The following is a 25052-nucleotide window of genomic DNA, read 5'->3' on the forward strand; positions in this document are numbered from 1 at the left end:
CAGAGGAAGTTTTGCACCAAAGGTCATAATCCTTGACATTTGACCTTTAAAGGCCACAAAGGTCAAATTTTCAAAGTTGTGGGAATCAAACCGGGTTTTCGACCTTCTTCGACGAACTAACTCCAATAAGCTATAGCACGTATCCTGTTTCCTTATTTTAATGTCCACAACATTGTTTTGTGACCTTTAAAGGTTATGCAAAGGTCAAATTTTGAAAGTTGTTGAACGAAACCGGGTTTTCGACATTTTGCAGCTAATAACCTGTCACTCGTACCACATCATGTTGATCATTTTTATAACTTGGTCAAAAATTATCACATTGTCTCATCCTTGACTTATGAAACGATCTACATCGTCAAATACCGCTCGTGAACCATTGCCGTCTCCAGACTTGTAATTTAAACTTATGGTATCTACTTTTCCTGCTGCCACTACCTTTCCAGGGAGACCATTCCATGCATTAACTACTCTCTGAGTAAAAGTCCCCTGCCTTGCTACCGTCTTAACTCTCCTCTTCTTTACTCTCAGGCTATGGCCCCTGGTCCTATCACTGTCTACTCTGTTGAATAATTAATCTGCACTGATTTTATCTACACCTTCCATTATCAAAAATATCTCTATCATATCTCCTCATAACCGCCTTCTTTCTCGTGAATAAAGCCCCGTCTCCTTCAGCCGCTCTTCATAGCTGAGTCAAGCTCAGCCCAGAATCAATCTAGTAGCCCTGCGCTGAACCCTCTCTATGGCATCTATATCCTTCTGGAATTGTGGTGACCTAAACTGCACACAATGTTCAAGATGTGGCCTTAACTAAATTCCTGTACAAAGTTAACACCACCTCTTTTGATTTATAAGTGATCCCCCTCCAAATTCAACCTAAAACCCGATTTGCTCTACCTATAGCTACCTGGCATTGTGCTGCCTGCTTACCTCCCATATCTATTACCACCCCCAGATCCTTCTCCTGTGTGACACGCTCCAAAATTACCCCTTGCATCCTGTAATCTCTATTTTCATTGTTCTTTCCCATCCCCAACACCTTACACTTGCTCAGGTTAAATTCCATCTGCCAATCTTTTGCCCAATCTATACAAGTATCAATACTTTCCTGAATCTGATCACTGCCCCCTCTGCTATCCACCTTACCTCCAATCTTTGTGTCATCTGCAAGTTTGGAAAGCTTACTCTTCACCCCGCTATCCAAATAATTGATGTAAATAATGAATAGTAATGGTCTGAGTACTGATCCCTGAGGTACCCTGCAACTTGCATCCTCCCAGCAAGACATCTTTCCACTCACAGCCACTCTTTGCTTCTGACCACTAAGCCAGTTTGCAATCCAATTGGTTACCTGACCAGTCACTCCACAAGCCCTCACTTTGGCTAACAACCTCCTATGTGGTACCTTATCAAATACCTTCTGAAAGTCTATATATCCAATGTCCACTGCCTTTCCCTCATCCACCCAATCTGACACTGCTTCATAGAACTCTAAAAGATTTGTTAAACAGGAACTGTCTATGGTAAACCCATGCTGACTATTTTTAATTAGTTTGTATTTATTTAAATGGTTCCTCATTTGTTCCCTAATTATTGTCTCCAACACCTTCCCCACAACTTAAGTCAAACGAACAGGTCTATAGTTTCCCAATTCTTCTCTGGATCCTTTCTTAAATTATATAATTACATTTGCTACTCTCCAATCCTCCGGTACCTGTTCTGACTCCAGTGAGCTATTGAAAATATCCGTTAATATCTTGCTTACCTGCTCAGCCACTTCCATCAATACTCTCGGTTGCATATTATCTGGATCCGGAGTCTTATCTACTTTTAGATTATTGAGCTGTTCCTTTACTTCCTCCACTCCAACCTGGATCTTCTGTAACAGCCCTGTCTCACCTCCTTCATAAATACTTACTCCACACATTCTTGAAAAAACGGACATGGGAAGGGTCTTTTGAGCTCTTGATTTGCATTTCCAAGCACGATCTACATTTCCTTCGAGCCCTGATTTTGTCTGTATCTCGATATTTCCCTCTGTTTTCTGAAGTGCAAGCGAAAAATTTGATTGGTCGAGATGGCAGAAAATGACGTAATATTTTGTCCAAGTACTGTTAAACTGCAGGTATTTGAAAGTGCCAACAAAGTAGGCCGGGGGACAGTGGGACCTATGTTGCACCCCCCCCCCCCACGACAATTTTTCACTGATACCAGTGCTCATATATATCCCAAGTATTAGAAAAAAGATGTACCCAGAAAACTAACTCATTTGCACTATGCTTTATTAAGCTGTTTCCATTTTTGCATGTAATTAAGCTATCCAAACATTATTCTACATCTCTGACAACAAAGGAAATATGTTCACTTTACTCCTTGACGCTCCAAACAAATGTGTAGATTCCTCATTTACAAATTTCCATGCACCAGAAGTTGAGATATTTACGAAAATGAGAATTTCCATAATGGCGGATCCTAATTAGCATATCAATGCATTTAAAATTATTTCCACAACTTTTACTCAAACAGAAAATAGTTATGTTTCCCTTAAACACCAACAGACATCATAAGTCGCAGTTATGTATTATATCAGGCCCAGGTTATTAATTCTATTGATTAATCTGATTTCGCATGATTTTCTAACGATTCATTGTGCTTTGTATTTTATGCTAATTGGCCTACTTTAAAAAATTCAAAAATTTTAATATATTTTTTGCCAACCTGCCTTGTATTTGGCAACACTTAAGTAATGCTTTTTGACAAAAAAACTGACATGTGCGGTAATTACAAGGAAAGAAAATGGAAATTCTTGCATTTTTGTGGGAATTATTGTCTTTAAGTCAAATTTAATTAATATGCAAATAAGCTAATTAGCATAAACAAAATATATTTTAATACGTAAATGTATAAGCTTTAATTTGACACCAATTTTGTGATTTTATGTTTATATTTGACAGAGATATTAACATTTTGCTGATCTTTGTGAGATTCGTCTATTTTTGATTGGTTGACATGGAAACAGCTTATAAAGCATAGTGCAAACTAGAACGGGCACTCAGTAGAGCGCATACCTTCACCAACGCTACATCCCCCCCCCCCAGAAACCGTTGATTGTGAGGGTATTTAATCCCATACCACATCTGCCATCTCGTATGTGTTATGATGGCTTAAAAACATTTAATTTCCTGCTGTTTGACACTGATTCACGTACATTGTACAATTTCTGTATAAACTCCCTGACCTTTTTGGGTGTCGATGTCAAGTCAATCTGATGACAACTGGTCACATTATAAGATATTATTTTCTGGCATTTTAGGGGCATTTAGCACACACGAGTTTCTGTTTTTCTAAATAAGTTATTTATTGTGAACAAACAAACATTCATTGTACAAAAATGACGATTTTGACCTTTTCATGACCTCGACCTTGACCTTTGTACTCTTAATTTTGTAATTGGTATTAGAGTGTGGGGAACAGAACAGTCAACATTTTGGTGTTGGTTTCATGCAAATCGGATAAGAATTGACTGTGTTATGACTAAAACCGCACATTTTGCAATGTCGTGACCCCCCCCCCCGACCTTTGACTCCCAACCGCTAATAAGGGTTATTACGTCATAGTGTCATGTCACATATCACAAGATGGGGCATTGAATTCTGAACATTTTGGCATTAGTTGCATGCAAATTGGATACAAATTGACCGCGCTATGGTAAAAAGACGATTTTGACCTTTTCATGACCTTGACCTTGACCTTTGACCCGATCGCTCCCAAAATCTAATCAAATGGTTCTCGGATAATAATCAATCATCCCACCAAATTTGCTGTGATTCAGTTCAATACTTTTGGAGTTATGTGAATAACAAACAAACAAACAAACACACATATTCACAAATAAATACATAAATAATTACACAGCGATCAAAACGTAACCTTCGCAACAAAGTTTACAAAGGTAATGAGTTATTTTTCTGGGAACATCTTTTTTCTGATACTTGGGATATATATGAACACTGTGGTATCAGTGAAAAATTGTCGCAGGGGGGGTGCAAGGTAGGTCCCACTGTTCTGCAGCGTTCCCACTGTCCCACAAGGAAGGTAAAGCGATTTGTGTTCTGCAGTGTTCAAGCATATAATTCAAATGAAATAAAAGAAAATTTTAAAGGCTGTAGAAAAAAAACAACTTTTTGGGGGGAAGTTTACCACCGTTGCTGCAACATCTTTTACACCACCTTATTTAACACTTTAAATGATTTTCAATTTTGTTTGACTGGCAGACATGCAGATAGAGCAAAACAATTGCCATACTCCCTCTGTGTGCACGTGCTCTCGGGCCAAGATGCCGTACAATTTGCCAAAGTCCTAAACTGCAGGTTCATGTTCTGATTCATTTTCAAAATGTATAATTCAATTAAAATGAAGTTGTTCTTCAATCATGGACTGACATCTATAGACAGACAGATTTTTTGGGGGTTTTGTATACATTGTCAAGGCTCGTATGAGAGCTAACACACAACGCACAGCAAGGGGGGCATGAGACAAGAGGGGTGTGGGAAAGACAAAACAGTGGGGAACAGAGACATTAGGAGATCTGTGGAAGGGAGAGGGATGAGGTGGGGAACATGGGGTACACAAGATGGACATTACTGGGAATTTCAGGAAAGAAAGCAGGGAATTTGAAGGAGGTAGGTTTGGGGTGGATTAACGGGGGTAGAAAAGATCGTGGTTTTCGATGGGGGCCAATAAGAGGTGGTGGTGAGCAACTGTTTTGAAGACCTGGAGGGAAGAATGGGATTGAACAGAGTGAGGGAGTTTATTCCAAAGGCTGGAAAAAAAGAGGAATGAAAGAGTGAAGGTGAGCAATGATTCGTCATTTTGGTAGTTCTACCAGAAGGGGGTTGTTGGCGGACCTTGAGTGCCCTGTGGAAATATGGTGGGGACAAATCGCAGACAGAGCATGGGGGGTGAGACCAAAGAGGAGATGGTAGAAGACACTGACCACCGACCTGCCTGGGGTGAGAGTGAGAGGCCCAAAGACTCAACCTCATCGTGGGAGATGCCAATGATCCGAAATGGCTTGGTTTCCACTGCGTGAAGGTGAGAGGCAGGAGCACCAGCCTCGAGGGGAGAGCAGTACTCCATCAGGCTGCGGACGAAAGCTTTGTATGTGGTCAGAAGTTCAGGTGAGCCGAGGAAGGACTTTGCATGACGGATGATTCCCAGTTGGCGACTGGCTTTAGAGGCCAGGTTGGAAATGTGGCTTTCCCAGGAAAGATCATGGCAGATAGTGAGACCCAGAAGCTTGAAAGAAAGGACTTCTTCCAGAGGATTGCTGAGAAAGTAGATGGGTGGGGGGGGGGGGTTCCAAACGGTCCTTTCGGAGAGACATTGTGAGAGAGTGTGAGATTTGTCAGGATTGAAAGACATGTTCCACATGTTGGTCCAGTTTATGATTTTACCCAGATTTGCAGAGAGCGAAGATGCTGCTGCTTGCCAGTCTGAGGGATGACAGATGGTACGGCAGAGGGTGGGGTCAAGAGTAAAGAGATAAAGAGGATTTTCCAGAGAGTCGGAGAGATCATTGATGCAAACCAGAAAAAGAACAGGGCCCAGAACGCTGCCTTGAGGAACTCCAGCCTGGACAGGAAGAGGGGATGAAAGAACTCCATTTAGGGTCACTCGTTGGCTGCGACAGGAGAGGAAGTCTGCGAGCCATGAGTGGAGATGGCCTTGGATACCAGAGGAAGAGAGTTTGGTGAGCAGGGCAGGTTGCCAGACTGTCAAAAGCCCACGATATGTCTCAGGATATGGCTCTGATTTCATGTCTGGCATTGAGTACCTCCATCCATTGTTGGGATAACAGAAGCAGCATATCTAGGGTTGAGTGACCTTGTCTGAAACCAAATTGATGATCGGAAATTAAGCCATTGCAGAAGAGGAAGGATTTAATGTCTGAAGCGATGATGGATTCCATAACCTTGCTGATGATTGGGAGAAGGCTGATTGGTCTGTAGTTGCAGGGATCTGTTTTTGCACCTTTTTTGTGCAGGGCAGTAATATTTGCTGATTTCCAAGCAGATGACAGATGACCTTGAGCAAATGTGAGGGTGAATAGAACAGAGAGAGGGTGAGCAAGAGCAGAGGAGCAGGTTTTTAAGACACATGGGCTGATACCAACTGGACCGGTTGCATAGAGTGTTTCAATTGCTTCAACCAGTTTTATGCTTTACACTTTACACGTGGGTTAATTATTGTTGCTGAATTGTGATGTGTGCATGTTGGAGGGGTTGTGGTGGCGATGTGAGGCGCTCGAGCTTATTTTGACCACCGATACACTTACTTTTAGACGACACCATATTGTCATAACTTCCACATTGCAGACAGGACAGCGAGCTTGTTTTTTCAAACAAAATTTAGGCTCATGAAAGAGCAGGTGTAGGAGAAGCAACTATAAACAAGAAAAACAGGTCAGGCCAGATATGGGAGCATGCGACGGAGCATCACGTCGCTGCGTCTACTTTCCGCCAATACTCCAGGGGCCAACATCAGGCCATCCCCCAGACAGATGCCTGGCCCATCCCCATATCCTTCAGATGCTGATCAACCTGCTGCAACCACGAGACACGTGGTCGGCCCCTTGGCCTCCTCCACTCATGAGGCTCCCTCGCTAAGAGAATCTGGTAAACAGGATAAGCGTCAGGAAAATGAGCCACATGTCCATACTGCCGCAGCTGACGCTCATGGACTATGCAGGTAACAAATCTCATTTGAGTCTCTCTCAGCAACCTCTCATTGGACACAAAGTCCGACCAGCGATCGTCGAGGATTCTCCGAAGAGACCTGGTACCAAAGGAATTAAGTCTCCGTCTCAGATCCTTGGTCAGAGTCCAAGTCTCGTATCCATAGAGCAAGACTGGAAGCACCAAGGACCTGAAGACTCGCACTTTTGTCCTACTGTACAGGTACCGACAGTGCCACACCCCATGATCCAGTGAATCCATGACTCACCAGGCCCGACCCAGACGTCCATTGAACTCTGGCTCACAGCCCGTACAGAGACATCAATATCACTGCCAAGGTAAGTGAATCTCTCCATGACCTCAACATCCTCAACACAAACAGGTACAGACAGGATAGCCATGTCTAAAATGTCATTGAAAGCCTGGATCTTAGTTTTGACCCAGAGAACCCATAATCCCAGTGGCTCCAACTCTTCATTCAGCACCTTGAGGGCCCCCAAAAGGATCTCCAGTGTCTCCACAAAGATGACTGCATCATCTGTGAAATCAAGGTCAGAGATCTTGTCATTCTCAAACGACACACCGCAGCTTGATCTCTCCGACATCCTCCCCAGAATCCAGACAATACAAGTGCTGAAAAGTGTGGGGGCCAGTACACACCCCTGACGAACTCCAGTAACAACCGGAAATAAGTCGGAGATGGTATCACCACATCTCACAGCACTCTCAGTACCAGAGTATAGTTCAGACATCAGATTGATCAGTTTTGGTAGCACCCCACCAAGACTAAGAATCCTCCAGAGGGCATCCCGATTCACTGAATCAAATGCTTTGCAGAGACCAACATTGGCTATAAGCAGCCCCTGCCGAAACGCTCGTCTGCATTCAGTGAGGACCTGAAGGGCAAGGATACGGTCAATGGTTGACCTCTTTCGTGTAAAGCCTGACTGCTCTGGGCGCTGGTGCTCAAGCAGATGGTGGCAAACTCTATCAAGAATGATCCGAACAAAGACCTTGCCTGGCATTGAGAGCAGCGTCACCCCTCGGTAGTTGTTGCAGTCCTGGCGATCACCCTTCCCTTTCCAGAGAGGGACAACAAGACCTCTCTTCCCGTCAGTTGGGATGACGCCTGTGTTCCAGGCAGAGCACAGAACTGCATGCAACGAATTGAGTACAGCATTTCCACCAGCCTTGAGAATTTCAGCATGGATGCCACAGATCCCTGGAGCTTTACCCCATTTCAACCGGTTCACCGCAGCCTATGTTTCCACAAGTGAAGGTCGCTGGCAGTTGATTGGAGGGTCAGCAATAGTGATAGTAACACCCCTGACATCCAACTCAACAGCTGCTGGATCAGCCTGATACAGCTCCTCAAAGTTACCTTCACTTTGGACTCCTCTGTCAAGAGCCCTCCACACTCCACTCTCACTGCAGTACACCAAGGAAGGGGCTTGGAGGACCTCAATGCGCAAATTCCCCTGTACACAGGATGAGAATCACTTGACCACAGGTGATGCTCTACCCCCTCACAGATTCCTCACACACAGGCCTCCTTGTCCACCCTCAGCGCACATACAGTTTTATGCCTCAACTCCATGAACAGCTCAGCTCTGCCATTCAGCCTGGCTCTGCGATTCTGGTCAATGGTATCTAGTGTCCTTTGAGAGACAAATTCTTCTTCGCCTTACGGTGACTTCCAAGAAATCCACTGGCAACATCAAGGCCGGTGGTCTTGAAGGCACTCCACAACTCTTGAGGATCTCCCAAAGCATTCAGACCCCCCAAATCCCCACTCAGCCTGTTCGCAAACTCCTCAACTGCCCTCTCATCCTTGAGCTTGCCAACATCCAGCCTAGCCTGGGATGGTACCATTCTCCTGGATTTAAGCTGTAACTTCAGAGTTGCTACAACAAGCCTGTGGTCAATGTTGAGGAACTGAGCACTCTGGTAGACTGCGTTTCTGGATCATCCTCCAGCGATGAATTGGAATACCAAGTCCAGCGATTAGCTTGTGGGCGCTGAAACCATGAACCAGCCACCCTAAGTCCGTGACTTCTTGCAAAGTCAAGGAACTTAGTGCTATTCTGGTTCACAGTTCAAGACCCATGGGGACCAACACATGTCTCATAACCATCCCTATCAGTTCCAGTCGATGTATTGAAATCCCCCAAGACTAGAAGAGTATCTCACCTGGGCAACTGATCAACCACAGACTTGAACGTGGCATCGAATGTATAATTCACGGTGAGATCACTCACCTCAGTCAGAGCATATTTAGAGACCAGAGATCGACACTTCAGGAGTGACGAATCCTTTTCTTAACACGCTCGTTGACCGGTGTTACTTAAATTACCATTGGAATCAGCTTATTGGACACAGCTTCAGCAACTCCTTGGGCATGGTAACCGTCAGAGCGACCAGACCAATAGTAGGTGTAACCACCCGCCATGATCTCATCACAATCCTGTCTGAGCCACAGAGAGTGCTGCATTACCGATGTTCAAACGCTTGAGCTCAGTTGATAACAGAGACAGGTGATCATCCTCTCTGTGGGATAGGACATTCTAGGCACCCACCCGAAGGGACCGCCTGAGGTTAACCTAAGGAGACCGCCGTCTGGTGGACGACACCTCATCACCACCCCGACACACACTACTGCAATCTAACCCAGGAAGGTTACCCCCGTGGTTTTTCTCCTCCCATCAAAGAGTGGGGGTCCCAAGGGATTTGCTCCAATCCCGTAATGTAGTGATCTAGTGGCGGAGGGCAGCTGCACAGAAGGTACTTCCACAGAGTGGGTTTTATACTTCCTTTTGGTTTTCTTTTGTTTTGCGGAGTGAAGGTTTTTACAGTGGCTGGAGTGCAAATCCTGCCACCAACCTCCGGAAAAAAAAGTAACCCAACGCTCCTAGATATGGATGGTCGTTGGCTCACAAAGAGCTCCTCCGCCCTTTGACAGGTTTTGTTTTTAATCCTGCTGGGTGTCCATATCCAAACACCCTCCTCACCAGAAAACCTGGTGGGGGAGACGGTTTCGTCTCCGACAACCCGACCATGAAACAGGTTAGTTCAGTTTTACATGGTTCCTGTAGCAAGTCACACATCTGATCTGACCTGATAATAAGACAGGTTGAGAGTATGATTGAGAGTAAAACAGATACTCATGGAAGGAATAAATTGTTGGGGGGTTGGGGGGTTGGGGGGGGGGTTGGGTGGACAGACACACATCTGCAGAATTCCTTCAATTTGGACTACACAGACACAGAAAGAGAGGAAGAGAATGCATTGATGGATTGAGTAGATGCAGCATGTCTTCTCATGACGGTGTATACACCAACACACACCTGTATTACTTTTATTTGGCTTCGTCGTTCAAAGATTGGTCTTTTATGCAACATGGTCTTCACTCTTCGGTTCTTCCTATCAGACGGTTGAATTGAATAAGGGAGCTTGTTCCTCAGCACTCGATGTTTCTGAGCCTTGAGCTTCGAATGAACATCATCTTATTAGGATAAAGTGTTTAATGATGCGTTAGATTCTCCTACCAAATAATTGACTTGTGTTGCAGGCACACTAACTCCTGAAGGAGTCTCACAAGATGACTTATTGCTGCTGTCCCATCTTCTAGACTTGAACACGTGATAGCTTATCCATGTTAATTGTTTCCGCTTACTCATTTCTGATGATTTCCATTTGCTTGTTGTGCTGTTTAATTGCTCTCCGAGGATTGCGTCGCATTCTCATGATCGATATAACAGGTGCTCCCTCTCTCTATCGAGTGCAGCCTGTGGCTGCTGGTTGCATCATTGGTTGGGACGTGGCTACGCCGCTGATGCAGTGTCCCCCTTACCAGTACACTGGTGCTCATTTTTGCCGACCTCGGAAGGATGACAGGCTGAGTCAACCTCCTGGTGTATTTTTAATTCAGCGGCCAACGGGGCTTGAACTCAGGGCCCTAGGATCCCAAGCCGCCGCCCTAACCACTAAGCCAACACCAGGCTTAACAGGTGCTAAACGGATCCTAATATGAAATAATGATTCACGCTTTGTGATCAAATTGGAATGGTGTACCAATATATTTCTTTCCAGGTCATCACTACCAGAGGAAGAAGTTATCGGCAACTGTTATATCTGTAACCTTTATTGGTTAATAGGATGGCAAAAATATGATACTAAATCACAGCAATGGGTCCTTGCACCTTGTTTGATCCTTGTTGTTGTTGCTTCCTCCCTCCCTTGTTTTTTCACTCCTTCAGGAAATGTTTGTGGAGTTAATGGCACACAATGCATATGTCTTTGCACAGAAGGGAAAACGAAAAACTTTACAGCGCAAAGATCTCGGTATGTAAAGGATGCCTTCCCACCTTGTGGTTCTCACCGCCTCTTTGCTTGTTCTTTGAACCGCTAATTGGTCGATATAATTTCTTCCTTAAATGTAAACATCCTCACAAATTGGTCACATTCCTTTCTCCTTGCCCCTCTCTCGAGTAATGCTTCCAGCCGTCCAGCCTTTACCTGATTTCATTCTTCATACAATCTTGAGATGTTTGTAACAAGTTTATTTCTGGACCCGAGCATCGGCGTGCTTCAAAACTCAGCCCTCCCATCCTGCTTTTATCACACAACCTCAAATTTTTTGTGTGGGGGTGTGTCCTTGTAATATCTCACCAGCTTTGTTATTGTCATTAGCAGATGTTGCAAACAATTAGTTTAAACTCTGCATTCAAGTTTATAAAGTACATTACTGCTTCCTGCCTTCCCTTCATCCATCCCTTCTTCCCTTCATCCATCCCTTCTCCCCTTCATCCATCCCTTCCACTGTTAGCTGGATCTTGCACCCACTCCTCACTTGTCATCAGGATGTTTGAACTGTCTCGTTGGGCTCATAGTCTCCTTTACTATTCGAGGCTCATAGAATTGACCTATATAGCATTGACTTCCATTCACTCGCTTCACCAGATTGTTTCTCTCCACGAATCTCTCCATTTCGGTCGAAAATTGTCCATTGCACCCCAATGCACAAAGAGGCTGCAAGGCCGATCTCCCTCAACACACTTGCATTCCTCATAAGAAGGCGGTTTAACTGAGCATTGCATTTTTATTTGAAGTCTCCCAACCTGGCACATCTCTGCGGTCCCTGCGCTTAGGACCAAGATGGCCATCATTGTTGCAAGTGTCTCAGAGCAGCAGCATAAAATTTGCATGGTTGTTGAATAAGGATGGGGATAAATTCTACAAATTGAATCCAAGGCATGCACCACAATTTGATGGTGTTCTTTCATGGGAAATGTACACCTGGTGAGTTGCTGAAATTGAGCTCGAGCAACGTGGCCAACAGTAAACGTCCTGCTACCAAGCCAGTCCAGGGATCGTACCCATAAGCATCAAAATGACGAAAGGCCGTGCCAGGAAGGAGCAGTACGTACGATAGAGAGATTTTCCCGCATAGATGTCCATCAACATTTGGGAACTTCAAAATGATACTCCACCAGCAATTGTGCTTCCGTAGAAACAATTTGCTTTGCAGTTGTATAAGTTTTAACCTCAAGGTCGGTCATTCATCTACCAGCCTAACTACGGGCCGAGGTGATATAACAAGCTGCTCCGTGACTTGGAATGTGGCGAACATGTTTACTTTGCACAAAGATCTGGATGATTATTTGGTTGTGTTCTGCGATTACAGTTTGACACTCTCTTGAAGTCCCTGGTGTTACAATCAGCCATGATCCATGTTGTTCAGATCCTGCTTCGACATTACCTCAAAAGTAACGTGTTGATGCAATACCGTATTTGTTTTGTTATCGAGCACTTCATTTTTCCTCCGCCACCGAAGGTGAGGGAGGTTATGTTTTCACCCCTTTTCTGTCTGTTTGTTTGTTTGTTTGTTTTTGTGTGCAGGATATCTCAAAAAGTTGTGGACGGATCCAGATTAAATTTTGTGGACAAGTTGGGTTTGTGACAAGGACGAATTGATTCGATTTTGGTGAAGATCCGAATCCGGATCTGGACACGAGAATTAGTTAATGGGCTGGCAGGATGGCCGAGAGGTACACACACTTGCCTCTAAGCTGTCTAGCCTAGGTTTAAATCCTCACTCAGCTAAAAACTGTCATCCTGGTGTTTCACAGGCAGGGTGATTCATCAATGTGTGCTATTCCCCTGATGGATGCTAAACTGGGTATTCCGTCTGCTGGCATTAGTCGGTAGATGTTAAAGATCCCATGGTGTCCCTCGTGAAGAGCAAGCTACGAGTAGATGAGCACCCTGAACAAATTCCTGCTCTAACTACTGCTGGGAAGGCAATGGCAAACTACCCAGCATAATCCATGCTGGGTGGTTCAGCAGCACTGACTCTCTGTGAAGAGTATAGTATATCAGAAGAGAGAGAGAGTTTCTGCTCATGAAATACGGGCCATGAATCCTTCATTCGGTAGCTCGTGTTTAAGAATTATTCATGCTCGAGGTCTTGGGCCGAAGTTGCATTTCTTGCCAAAAAGAAAAGATTTCTGATTCATCCTATCAACCTTGTATTGTATGATGTGAATTTGCAAATTCTACGTTTTGTTTTGTTTTTTTTTTTTCTTCAATTTTTGCTTGTTTGTTTATCTGTGCACCAGATCCACATGTGATTGTTTTCTTCTGGTGTCATTTTGTGGTCATCAGCCTTATCATTTATCGTTACCTCTGCCACCAAAGGTGGATGGAGGTTACGTTTTCACCCCTTTTCGTTTGTCTGTGGACAGATTTGGACAAAACTTGGTGGATGAGTTGGGTAGGTGACAGGAACAGGCCAATTAGATTTTGCTTCAGGTCTGATGCAGATCCGGCCTATCAGTGGGATACAAAACGTAAACTGTTCAGTCTGGCAGGGGTACGTGCTCGACTGGGTGCCGTTTTAGTTTTGTACAGTGCCCTCAGAAACTATTCAAACCCCTTGACTTTTTGTCACATTTTGTTGTGTTACAGCCCGAATTTCAAATGGATTAAATAGAATTTCCTTTTTTTTGTCACTGACCTACACAAGATACCCCACCCCATAATGACAAAGTGAAAACATGTTTTTAGAAATTTTTACAAATTTATTGAAAATGAAACATAGAAATATCTCATTTACATAAGTATTCAGCTCCCCAAGTCAATACTTTGTAGGAGCGCCTTTGGCAGTGATTACAGCTTCGAGTCTTCTTGTGTATGTCTATCAGCTTTATACATTTGGGTTTGGGGATTTTCTCTCATTCTTCATTGCAGATTTGCTCAAGCTCGGTGAAGTTGGATGGGGAGCGTCGGTGAACAGCAATCTTCAAGTCTTTCCACCAATTCTCAATGGGATTCTCAAGTCTGGTCTTTGGCTGGGACACTCGAGGACTTTCACATTATTGTTCTGAAGCCATTCCAGTGTTCCTTTGGCTGTATGCTCTGGGTCATTGTCCTGTTGGAACATAAATCTTCACCTCAGACAAAGGTCTTTTGTACTCTGAAGGAGGTTCTCCTCAAGGATTTACCTGGATTTGGCTCCATTCATTGTTCCCTCTATCCTTACAAGTCTCCCAGTCCCTGTCATTGAAAAGCATCCCTATAGCATGTTGCTGCCACCACCATGCTTCAGTCGGGATAGTGTTCGATGCTTGATGAGCTATGCTCCATTTCCACTAGACGTAGCACTTTGCATTCAGTCCAAAAGTTCAATGTTCGTCTCATCAGACCACAGAATGTTTTGCCTCGAATGCTCTCAGAGCCTTTCCCATGCCTTTTTGCAAACTCCAGGCATGTTGTCATGTGCCTTTTTCTCAGGAGTGGTTTCTGTCTAGCTGCTCTTCAATAAAGCCTCGATTTGTGAAGTACAGCAGAGATTGTTGTCCTTCCAGCAAGTTCTCCCATCTCGGCCAATGAATTCTGTAGTTATGTCAGAGTGGTCATTGGATTCTTAGTCACCTCCCTGACAAAGGCCCTTCTTGCCCAGTTGCTCAGTTTGGTCGGACGTCCAGCTCTAGGAAGGGTCTTGGTAGTTCCATATTCTTTCCGTTTCCCAATGATGGAGCTCACTCTGCTCTTGGGAACTTTCGTCACTCAATAAATTATTTTATTCCCTTCCTCAGATCTATGCTGCCTCATAATTCTATCTCGGAGTTCTACGGACAGTTCCTTGGACTTCATGGTAGAGTTTCTGCCCTGACATGCACCGTCAACTGTGGGACCTTATATAGAAAGGTGTGTTTCTGAATCATGTACAATCAATTGAATTGTCCACAGGTGGACTCCAATCAAGTTGTGGAAACATCTCAAGGATGATCAAAGGAAATTGGATGCACCTGAGCTCAATTTGAAGTGTCACAGCAAAGGGGTTGAATATTTATTGATGTAAGACATTTCAGATTTTCATTTTTAATTCATTTGCAAAAAAATTACAAAAAATTCCACTTTGACATAACGGGATATTTTGTGTAGATCAGTGACAAAATTTAGCTTTAATCCATTTTAAATTCAGGCTGCAACACAACAAAATGTGAAAAACTCAAGGGGTGTGAATGCTTTCTGAAGGTACTGTGTGTAAAGCCTCGTTGAGGCAGCTGCATTATCTGTTGTAATGGTATGCGAATGCTGTAATAGTATTTTTGTTTCGCTGAAAAGCTGCTGCAGGGTTTTTACTATTTTGGATCATTCTTGTTCCTAATTTCCATGAACAACCTCTCCAATGCACTGGAAAAACCTCTCTTCCTTGTTGTAGATGACTTCACATTATGTCGTATAGTACCCCCATCCCACCGACAAGAGACAGCAGGTGTGCCACTCTCCGCTTATATGGAATTAATTATATAAGGCTTGGACAATAAATAGAACATATCCTTCAAACCTGGTAAATCTCACCCTGTTGCTTTGATAGGATCCTCAAACAAACCTCCCTATCTAATCCACATTTGGCCACTGGAAGATTTTTCAATCCCTTCAACTTCTATGTCTGACGTTCAGCCATGACCTCTCGTGAGCTGAACAAAAGTAAAGTTGACCTCTGAGATCAGCTGCAGACTGAACATGTACTGTTGACCAAGTTTCTCCTTGAAAAATCTGAACGACTAACAAACCCAAGAGGCCTTCGTCCAAAGCTCAATGGACTCCTGCTCTCCACTCTCGTCTGGTGTCTCAGCATCATATCTGTCTCTCATGGGTTCTGTAGAATTTGAAGTTCTCACGGTTATTGGAGTCTCCCGCAATCGGCTTGTTTACAGCATGTCTTACAGGCCACTTCAAGCAAGGCCCGCAGTGACTGGGAAAATGCATTTGGCCTCCACACCATACCCTGTTTTCATTCAATCACACGGTTTTTTTTGTTTGTTTGTTTGTTTTTTAACGTGTGACATCACAATACAGGTTTGTGATCAGAGCGAAGCTAATAACTGCAATTGCTTGGTTTGCCAGCACCAAGACAAACTATTTGCCTGCACAGACTCAGGAATGTCCACCATTCCAAAATCAGAGCATGATAACCTCACCTTTAGGACGTTGAATGGCAAAACGCGAATCGGCTGCATCGGCCTTGCTATTTCAGCATGTGACTCTCCTCACTCAACGACCCACCTATGACAACTTCACGTGTCCTTGCTTGTTACAAAGTGGCCTCGAAGACGTGGTGTAAATGAGCCTAATGAGGCCAAAGTACAGGCCTATTGCTGTCACTTCACAGACATCATTGGCCTCTCTGTCTACTTCCTCTCTTCGGGTATTGTTCAGTTTCCTTTCCCAGGCCTTTGACACTCCCAGCTTTTCCAAGACACACACATTCTTCCTGTAACCGCCTTCCCCCTTCCCGTGGTTAAATTTTTCAAATCCTGGCTTACCGCACACCTCCCACTCTTTTATTCGTTATTCTTTATTTGTTTGTGCAATTCCCTTCCTTCGGCTTTTCAATCTCACTCTTCCCTCCAGGGTTTCAACTTGGGATGCACCAGCTTCTTAGTCCATGGGCCAAGGCCCTAATTTTCATGAATCGGTATCGGATTAGTGGCAATTGTTTATGATGTTTTTTCAGTTGGGTACATGTCTCGGGCATCATTTAAGCCTGGGTAGCCCTCGTAATATGGTAGCTTAACAGTAGTTACCCTTGATTTTCTGTTTTTAATCAGGAAAAAATTAGGAAAATTGAATTTCAGCTTCAGGACATGCAAAATGTTTATAAAAATGATCAAATATATTTTTATTTTGTTACAGGTAATTGGTTGGTATGATGTAAATTCAAAGATTGTCAATGATGTGGGTATATATTGAGGAATAAATTATATTATGAGAATTTAAGTCCCTAATATTCTTCAATATGGAATTCTGTGGCTCACACTTTATTCTATATGTCAAAGACTATTGTATTTAAGAGAATGCTTTATATGCCCAAAACATCCCCAATCACTGCCAATAACTGGATAAGTATTATTTACCTAAAAAATATGTATGAATTTTGAAAATTTAACATTCAGTTACCCCTACCCCCATAATTGAAAAATAACACATTTTTATATTTGTTACAACTGATGAATGCATATCATTAAATACCTTGGTAGGATATATTTATATCACATTTACATTTATGTACTAGTCATTAGGGAACATAAATGCATGATTTCTTTGCTTTGCTTTACTTTTTTGGTGATGGATATGGCCATACGCTACTTTGTTTCAGGTGTACCAGACAGGGCCCAACAGCGATGTCCACTGACCATCCTGCCAAGCGACCTCGAGTTGACCATGAGGATTGTGTTTGTATAGTGCACAGTCCTAATGAAGACATTACAGCACCTCTCGTTCAACTGAAGGATAATGACTCCTGGCAAACATTACTGCGGGCTGCAAAGATACTAAATCATCAGCCCCTTCTGGATATTGCTAAACAATTGAATGGAAATGAACTTCCACAATTAACATACCATGCAAAATGCCGAAAACTCTTTACAATGAAGAAACAGTTGGAGGCTATAGAGCGTAAGGAATCGCCCATTGACAAGCTCCATGAAATTGCAACTGTTAGATCTATTAGAGAACAACCCAGTACTTCCAGGGTATATGAACAGAAGTGTATCCTGTGTCAGAAACAGAGCAAGTATATATCTGGGTCCAAGACCCGTGAAGTCTTGCAGAAATGCGTAACTACTGGAGCAGATGCCAAACTTCGTGAAGTCGCTGTTAGTAAATTAGATGACAGAGTAGTTGCCTTACTTAGTAGAGAAGCAGTAGCCGCAGAGGCTCATTTTCACAGGTCATGTTACAGAGCATATACCAAAGAAGATTATGTGAAAAAAATGTTCATCTACTGACAGTCCAGCTGAAAATGAGTACTGTAAAATTGAGGACAAAGCCTTCCAGTATGTATGTCATTTTATCCGGTGCAATTTATTTGTGAACTCCCGTGCTATAATGTTTAATGATCTCCGGACCATGCTACTGGACCACATGAAAGAGTTGGGTTGTACACAGGTCTCAGATTCAACTTGGAAGAACCTACGCGCAAGTTACGAGAAGAATTTCAGGATTCTGTGAACATTATTAGTGATGAGAAAGTTCGGCTTGTAATTTATCCAGATAGTATCTCTCAAGATAAATTAGTTCTTGACATTCTGAATTTACAGCAAGAACTAAGCATCCTGAAGTCAAATGAATCTGACAATAGGACAATATTGACAAAAGCAGCTTTGATACTTCATGCTGATATTTTGGCCCAGAATCGTACAGAAATATGGCCCCCACAGCTCGATGAATTTAACAATGCAGATGCATTCTTGTCTACATCTGTAATTCATTTTTATCGCACAGTGATAGCAGGAACATGTGGCGATGAAAACCTAACAGTTTCAGCCAACAGGCAAATCAAGTCCTTTGGGCAAGACCTCATTCATGCTGTAACTAGGGGAAAGAGACATCCACCCTAGCATATTTTGCTACCACTGGTTGTGAAATCATTAATGGGGAATGCAGAACTTGTAAACATTCTGAATAGATTTGGCCATTGTGTATCGTATTCAGTGACTGAGGAAATTGAGACTGCCCTTTGCATTCAGAAATTACAGTCAACTTCTGAACAGGGAATTGCAATACCTTCCAAAATTCATCCAAATGTGTTCACTACCCTGGTATGGGACAATATTGATCGTATATAGGAAACACTGAGTGGGGGAGGAACCTCTCATCGTGTAAATGGGATAGCTGTTCAGCCCAAATTCATTGGGACACAACTTCCACAGCAGAGAACCAGTGTGAAGAAAACCACAAAACGTTCAACTGATATCATACCAGAACCCTTGCCATGTTGCAATTCTGGAAACAGACTCGGTCCTCCAGTAACAGTAGCTGTAGATCTGTGTACATCACATGCAAGTGAAGACGCCAAGAAGAAAAATCGGCTATGGGCAGTGTCCAGGAAAGAACAACAAAGTGTACCTAGCTGGACCGGTTTTAACATAGTAAATCGTAACAGTGTTGAGTTATCGTCTGATGAAGTTGGATATGTGCCAACTATAAATGCCCCAGCCACTTCCATATCCACAGTGTATGAGGTTCTCAATCAATCAAACAAAATAATGAAAGCATTACAGCTTCCATACATAGTATGCGTGTTTGATCAGGCACTTTATGCAAAGGCTGTGGAAATCACATGGAAACATTCAGAGATGTTCAAGAATGTAGTACTACGTATGGGGGCCTTTCATACAGTCGACAATTTAATGGCTACGATTGGAAAGCGTTTCTATTCCAAGATGCTGGACTGAAGGATCTTGCTGTGGAGTCTGGTGTCATAACTGAGGGTGCAGTTCTTGCAGTCATGGACGGCCGTCTTTATAACCGCGCTGTATGATTCCACAAGCTTGTATATGAGTCTCTCCTTCAGCTTGCATGGAAAGCATTTCCCATTTGGCTCCAAGAACATCACCCTGGTAAATGTAATCTCATACATGATGCTCTGGAATTCATGGATTCTCAATATGAAAACCTGACTGAGACATCAATCACATGAGTCATTGAGAATGTTAGCTGGTGTGAGATCCTGCACCTGTTTGAGTTGTTTCTTGCACAGCTAAGGGATGGGGTTAATGGCAAACTTGCATCATTTTGGATGAGTTACATAGACATGATTGACATTATGCTGGGGTTGATCAGGGCAGCTCGTGAAGGTGATTGGGCCTTGCATCTGCAATCAGTACGTGCAATGTTACCCTGGATATTTGCATATGATAAGCTGAATTATGGTCGCTATTTGCCATACTACGATGCAGCTATGACAAGACTGGAGGATTCACATCCTGGAATATCCCAGGAGTTTCAACAGGGAAACTTTTCTGTTCAACTTGGTTCCAACAACCCATTTGGTAAAATTCCTGTGGACCAGGCCATTGAGGAAACGGTAAATCGTGATACCCAAATAGCAGGAGGAACCAAAGGATTCAGCCTCAAACCAGCAGCAGTCACCAAGTATTAGCTTTCAGCTGAGTTTAGAAGCACTGCACTGCGACAGGTACGGGATATGGTTCAACATCATGACTCAAAGTTTATTCATGTTGACCTCCAGCCTACAAGAATTTGGAAGGACAACCATGATGTTGCAGCAATCATAGACACCTTAGACAATGGGTGGGTAAATCCTATAAATGGTGATGCTGTTGATATCATTTGTGTATCAACTGGGCACCTAGCATCTCCTGAGGTTGCTACAGATCTCTTAAATGCACATAGTGTGGGAGAGAAAGCATACCAGATATTCAAGGACAGACTAGAGTCTGCACAGCCTACAACCAAGTTTCATGACAGATTGACAAAATTAAAACTGAAGACATTTTCAGATATGTGTAAAAAGAAAGTCATCACTAAAGGTAGAGAAAAGGACATAATCCTACATGCTGACAGAAATATATTTGGACAAATGATACTTGGAGCTCAAAGCCGTAGGTTGGACATAAAAGATGTGTTATCTCATCCATTAGGCCCAATATCATGGTCCCTTGCAACTGCTGATGGATCTCTACGAAAAAATAACAAGTGCACACTTGCTCCTTCATTGGCAAAGAATGTTCCACCTTCAGATGTGATTCAAAGCCCATCAACATGCATCATAGACGGCATGAGTCTGGTACAGAAGACCAGAGGTGAACACAAGACTTTTGCACAACTTGCTGAACAAGTGCATAAATCTGCATTACAAGATGGTTCCAATAGCCAGAGAATTGATGTAGTGTTTGATGTTTACAAACCCTTATCAATCAAGAATGCTGAAAGGTGCAGAAGAGGAGCTGAGGAGAGTATCAAGCTCAGAAATATAACTGGGGGTCAGACAATTCATCAATGGCGATAGTTCTTGGGTAGTGCAGATAACAAAACCAGTTTGGTACAGTATTTTGTCAAAGAGTGGACATCACCAACTTTCAGGCAGAGACTAAACAATAAGGAGATGTATGTGACATGCAATACAGAGTGCTATCACATAACTAAAGACTCTTCAGAAGAAGAAGAAGACTTGTATGCTGATCATGAAGAGGCCGATACAAGAGTTCTTCTGCATGCCAAGTGTGGTGTTCACGAACCAGGCGGACACAGGAGCAAGCGGAAACTCTGCTTTATTGTGCGGTACGAATGTACAGGGCAGGTCGCCTAGCGGGCGGGACATAATATAAACCCCGATCACGTGACTACAACCATCCATTCTACATACAGCACATTTCCTCCCCCTCTAAATGGCAGAGATTAACATACAAAATCCTCCAAATACTGAGGCCGCTTTCTGATCCGACTCGGACGAACGGGGCAGCTAGGAGATACCGCAACAGATTCCTCCCGATTCGGTAGGGGTGACATACCAGTAGGACTCGTCCCATTTTTAGCATCAAGAGCATCAGGTGGACAAGCTTGTTCGTTTTCCTTGAGCAGGACTGATTCAGGTAAACACCTCGAACCCGCTAGCCCAGTCGGTGCCGTCACGTCTGGCATTGGCGATTCAACAGACACCAGAGGTGGTGGTCCCACTTGTCCCGACCCAATGGTACCTGGTACGGATGGTGATGCTGAACAGCGATCATAAATTTGGTTGACGTGCCGTTTCCACACTTTCCCATTATCAGTTTTCACCATGCAGTTGGCTGGCCCGAGTACCACGGAGATCACTGCCGGCACCCACTTCCAATCGTGGAAATAATCACGTACCATTACACGCTGCCCTACTTCAAAGGTGCGCACCAGCATTGGACGTGATACCGCCCCAGACACTGACCTCCCAAATCCTCAACAAATCCAGTCTAGACCTCAATGCACGCCCATACAAACGCATAGCAGGTGTATCACTAGTGGTTGGATGAACAGCATTTCCATAATGTAACAAAAACACATCAACCATCGTTTGCATAGATGACCCCTCCCCTCTCCGTAAAGCACGCTTCAACGTTTTAACAAACGATTCAGCCTGGCCATTTGTTGCCGGGTGGTATGGTGCTGACTTTAGGTGCTTGACACCATTCCGCACCATGAAGCCATTAAAAACACCAGAAACAAATTGCGGACCATTATCAGAAACCAAAACTTCGGGTAACCTTTTGTTTGCAAAAATTGATCGTAGCTTTTCAACCGTGTTTTCCGCCGTCGTGGATTGCATGACCACAACCTCCGGCCACTTTGAGAACGCATCAACAACAACCAAAAACATCTTGCCTTTAAAAAGACCAGCAAAATCTACATGGATTCTTTGCCATGGCCTGTCTGGAATAGGCCATAAACACGACACCCGCCGTGGAGTGTCGGCATCTGACTGGCATGTAGGGCAATGCCTAATCATCTGCTCAATGTCCTTGTCCAGACCCGGCCACCACAAGAGACTACGGTTTAGAGTTTTGGTTTTAACGACGCCGAGGTGACTGGCATGCAGCTCCTCAAGACAATGTTGCCTGAACTTTGGGGGAATCACCATTCTCATACCCCACATGATGAAACTTTGAGCTAAAGACAGCTCTGATGATTTAGACGCAAACGATTGATACTCAGATGTTGAAGGCAGGTTGTTCCAATTTCCAGTGGAGATCGCCTGTACGATACAGGCAAGCACAGGATCGTGGGCTGATTCAACAGCCACCTGCTTAGCCATGACCGGCCCACACTGGATTTGGCTCAGTGTAAACACATCAACATGGTCGGATGATTCAGATGAAAATGGGTCCCCCTTGCAAGGCAATCGCGAGAGACCGTCGCAGTTGGCATGCTTCTTGGTGCCCCGGATTGGTATATCGTAGTTTTAGGCAGCAAGGAACAAACATCATCGTTGTATTCGTGCCGCCGCCGCCACTGGGACACCCTGTTTTGGTTCCAGGATGAATTGGAGTGGTTTGTGAACGGTCTGCAAGGTGAAATGATGACCAAGCAGGTATTGATGAAACTTCCACACTCCCCAGACAAGGCTGAGAGCCTCCCGCTCGATTTGGGCATATTTCTGCTCTGCTGCCGACAGGGTGCGAGATGCAAAACAAACAGGTCGCTCAGAACCATCGTCCATCTTGTGTGATAGCACTGCTCCAATGCCATACGCGGAGCTGTCGCATGCTAAAAAGAGCGGACGTGTAGGCTCGTAGTGAACGAGAACCGTATCCTCTGTGAGTAGCAGCTTGACATGATCGAAAGCTGCCTGGTGGTCGGATCTCAATGCCCAGCGTTCCTCCTTCCTGAGCAGTCGTGTTAACGGGGCCAACTCAGAGCTCAGATTGCTCACGAATCTCTGGTAGTACTGTGCCATACCAATAAATGAGCGAAGCTGAGTCTTGTCCCATGGTGGTGGCATGAGCTGGATCGCCTCCACCTTCCGTGGGCCTTTCAACAGCCCCTCCGGTTTGATGACGTGTCCAAGGTATTCCAGCCGTTGTTTGACGAACGCACACTTGTCCCTGTTCAAGCGGCGCCCACAAGCCTCCAACTTCGTCAGCACTTTGTCAATGTTGTTGAGGTGCTCCTCAGCTGTTTTTCCTGCAATGAGTATGTCATCCAGGTAGGTTTGAGCAGGAAGGCCTACACAAACCTGATCCATCGCTTTCTGCCACAGGGCGGGGGCCGAAGCAATCCCAAAACAGAGCTGGGTGTACGGATAGAGTCCTTGACGTGTGTTGATCGTCAGAAGGTCACTACTCCCAGGGTCCATTTCCAGATGAAAATATGCATCCCGCAGATCGAGTTTCATAAAGAATTTACTCCCTGCCAACCGTGCATATATCTCATCGATTGATTGAAGCGGGTACTGTTCGATACTAAGACCTGGGTTGACCATGGTCTGGAAGTCTCCGCATAATCGAACATCACCATTCCGCTTCAGCACCGTGATGACTGGAGTGGCCCAGTCCGAGTATGGCACCCGTTCGATAACTCCATAGGCCTCAAGTCTGTCTAATTCAACTTTCACCTTGTCCCACAGGGCATAGAGAACTGGCCTTGGTTTACAGAAACGCGGCGCCATACTCGGACTGGGCCACTCCAGTTGTCACGGTGCTGATGCGGAATGGTGATGTTCGATTATGCGGAGACTTCAAGACCACGGTCAACCCAGATCTTAGTATCAAACAGTACCCGCTTCCATAAATCAATGAGATACGAGCATAACCCGCGCTCTGCGCGACATGTTGGGGTGGGTGTGTTTGAGAAAGGAACTGATGCAGAGTATCAGTAGTAATTTTACTTTAATGCAGTAAGTGGAATACGATTTCACTGTTTCAGAACCATTTTATTTACTTTTTTTTGTACCATGCACCTCATATGGTCTTTGAGATAATGTAAGCCGAATATCACGTTACTCTAGCACAGAACAAAGTCGAAGATAGCGCGACATGAAACCACAAACTCGGAAATAATATATAATATATGCACGGTTGGCAGGGCGTAAATTCTTTACGAAACTCGATATGCAGGATGCATATGTTCATCTGGAAATGGACCCCGGGAGTAGTGACCTGACGATCAACACATGTCAAGGACTCTATCGGTACACCCGGCTCTGTTTTGGGATTGCTTCGGCCCCCGCCGTGTGGCAGAAAGCGATGGATCAGGTTTGTGTAGGCCTTCCCGCTCAAACCTACCTGGATGACGTACTCATTGCAGGAAAAACGGCTGAGGAGCACCTCAACAACATTGACAAAGTGCTGACGAAGTTGGAGGCTTGTGGGCTCCGCTTGAACAGCGACAAGTGTGCGTTCGTCAAACAACGGTTGGAATACCTTGGGCATGTCATCACACTGGAGGGGCTGTTGAAAGGCCCACGGAAGGTGGAGGCGATCCAGCACATGCCACCACCACGGGACAAGACTCAGCTTCGCTCATTTATTG

The 25052-nt window shown here is 44.2% G+C and overlaps 1 protein-coding gene across 2 annotated transcripts in view; it reads left to right on the forward strand.

The window, feature by feature from the left end:
• POLE4 (DNA polymerase epsilon 4, accessory subunit) overlaps positions 1 to 25052 on the forward strand; it is a 35580-nt gene that overhangs the window by 6579 nt on the left and 3949 nt on the right. Inside the window, exon 2 of one of the 2 annotated variants that reach the window (XM_085846579.1) lies at positions 10522 to 10782. In XM_085846579.1, coding sequence (XP_085702705.1) covers positions 10522 to 10767 — 246 coding nt within the window. In that variant the 3' untranslated portion in view covers positions 10768 to 10782. Of the gene's footprint in view, positions 1 to 10521; positions 10783 to 10993; positions 11079 to 25052 lie in introns of those variants that run through there. The other variant, XM_085846580.1, reaches the window with a different exon arrangement.

The sequence above is a fragment of the Eptatretus burgeri genome, chromosome 11 (genome assembly GCF_056783735.1).
Source record: "Eptatretus burgeri isolate ZD-2024b chromosome 11, Ebu_testis_v1, whole genome shotgun sequence".
In the NCBI taxonomy this organism is placed as follows: Eukaryota; Metazoa; Chordata; class Myxini; order Myxiniformes; family Myxinidae; genus Eptatretus; species Eptatretus burgeri.